Source organism: Pterocles gutturalis, unplaced genomic scaffold, assembly GCF_000699245.1.
Source record: "Pterocles gutturalis isolate BGI_N339 unplaced genomic scaffold, ASM69924v1 scaffold8870, whole genome shotgun sequence".
In the NCBI taxonomy this organism is placed as follows: domain Eukaryota; kingdom Metazoa; phylum Chordata; class Aves; order Pterocliformes; family Pteroclidae; genus Pterocles; species Pterocles gutturalis.
In genome coordinates this window covers 6986-9012 of record NW_010138218.1, presented here as the reverse complement: position 1 = coordinate 9012, position 2027 = coordinate 6986, and the positions used below count along the sequence as shown (strand labels likewise).

The 2027-nt window shown below is 53.1% G+C and overlaps 1 protein-coding gene across 1 annotated transcript in view; it reads right to left on the bottom strand.

Annotated features, from left to right (window-relative positions):
* The window catches only part of PDZK1IP1 (PDZK1 interacting protein 1), a 6666-nt gene extending 5887 nt beyond the window's left edge, over positions 1–779 (bottom strand). The window contains exon 1 of the mRNA XM_010082905.1: positions 707–779. Within this exon, the coding sequence (XP_010081207.1) occupies positions 707–779 (73 nt within the window). The remainder of the gene's footprint in view (positions 1–706) is intronic.
* Positions 780–2027: the final 1248 nt, after the last annotated feature.

Genomic DNA, 2027 nt, shown 5'->3' with positions numbered 1-2027 from the left:
GCGGTCAGGGCTGGGGCATGCAAAAGAGAAAGAGGGAGGGGATTTTCCAGGACTTTGGCAAGCATCAGATGAGTTCTAATTACTCCTCATTATTTGTAGCATTAGACAAGTCCTTCCACAAATTTCCTAAAAATAATACCCCAGCCATTGGAAGTTTCCCTATTAAGTAAGTCTTCGGGAAGAGAAGGGGAGGACAATTTACAGAGGAAAATATTTGCTCCTTCACCTCGGCAGTGATCAAAATTACAGATTAACAGGAAAACTTGCAAGCTTGGGGAGCAACGCAAGACAATGCTTGTCCAGTGACGAGAGCAAGAAGAAAGAAGGAAAAAAAAATATTTAAGAAAACAGATTACTCCTCTTGGTGCACAGTCCTGCCGGAGGTAAATCAGAGCTACTTTATTTATCTCTGTGTAATGAGGTGAGATAGACCTCGGACAGCAGTTTCAGCCTTTGGCAAAACAGGTAGAAACCCTCCTTGCCCCGGATCCAACAAGACCTCCGAACCCACCATCCCCATCACCCGCTGATAAGAAGCCAGAGCTGAGCAGGAGCTGGGATGTACTGTCTCTTCCCAAGAGGCTCTTTTGTAGTTGTCCCTTGTCCCCAAAGCCACCTCACCGAGCAGCTCCCTCCTGCCTGGGGCTCAGCACACCTCCCCCTTGCCTCAGTTTCCCCCAGAGGTCTGGCAGCTGCCTGCACTTACCTTGCTGGCAGCAGGCAGGGTGCAGCTGCAGGAGCAGCCCCAGGAGGAGGAGGAGGAGGCGACGGGCAGGCATGGCGACGGGTAGGACCGCAGGCTCTCCGGGTGCGGAGGAGCAGCTGAGCACGGCCCCTCCTCGCAGGGTGCTGCGCTTGGGCAAGCCGCCCTCCCACAAGAATGAGCGCTTGGTCAATCATCAAACGCATTAACGAGGGAGGTTGATGCTCACACCTGGTTATTCAAATCCTGCTGCGGGAAGGGCTGGAAGGAGGTGCTTCTTTCTTTCTTCCGCGGAGGCTGGCAGGGAATTTGGGGCATGATGACTTGAACCTGACTGTCATGTCTACCCTCAGGGCGTGGAAGGGGACTCCACAAAAGACACAAAATATTTGCACCAGCCCAGGAGGAAGAAACGACGCCCAGACGGGTAAATCTTTTCTCCAGGGTGGCTGCGGGCGCTTGGGGAATGTGGTTGAACAGGACCTTGGTGTCCCCAACGTCCCCCTCCCCACCGCAAGAGAGCTGGGGGTCCAGCAGTGCCCCAGCTGTGACATCCCTTCCCACCCCACAGGACCCCAGGTCTTGGGGATGCAGGGAGCTGCAGAAACAGCCCCTGTCTGTTCCCTGCCCTTTTTTTTTTCAGCAAGTGTCATTAACAACTTAGCAAAACACATTTGCTGCTTAAAAACATCCGTTTAATAAACCAGACTTGATGGTGAATACTGGATCTCACCTCCCACACCTTGTTTAATGAGAGAGATTGTTAAACCAAGCAAACACAGCGTGCATTTTATTGAGCCTTCAGGGCTGTTTCCAAAATTTCTTCAACACCAGAAGATGTAGAAACACATGAAGACCTGGGGCAGACAGCAGAGCTGGCAGGTCCGTTGCATCAGCTGCACGGATGCTGCAGGGACAATGGGGAAGGTTGCAGGTCTCGAGTGAAGCAGCTCCCCAGCTCATGCCAGCTTTGTGTGCCCAACAAACCCACCCCACAGGAAGAACAAAAACTATTCAGCTTCATGGCTGCACAACTTCAGTTACTCCTGAAGGAAACTTTAAAATGGTGAGCCAGTGATTTCATCGTCACTCTTCTTGTCATGTGTGTTGTGTGTCTTGGTAAGCCCAGCCCGCAGGGCCACCCAGCATCCCCTCAGCAGCATCCAAGCTCCCAGCCTCTGGGTCTGGTGGTCCCCCCTGGCAGAGACCCCACCTGGGCACCACATCCCCATGCAGGCACCCACAAGGAACCCATGCTCAGGAACGTGCAGCACCCTCAGGAATACATACCCCCTGGTGCAGGACTGCCCTCCTTCATCCCTCC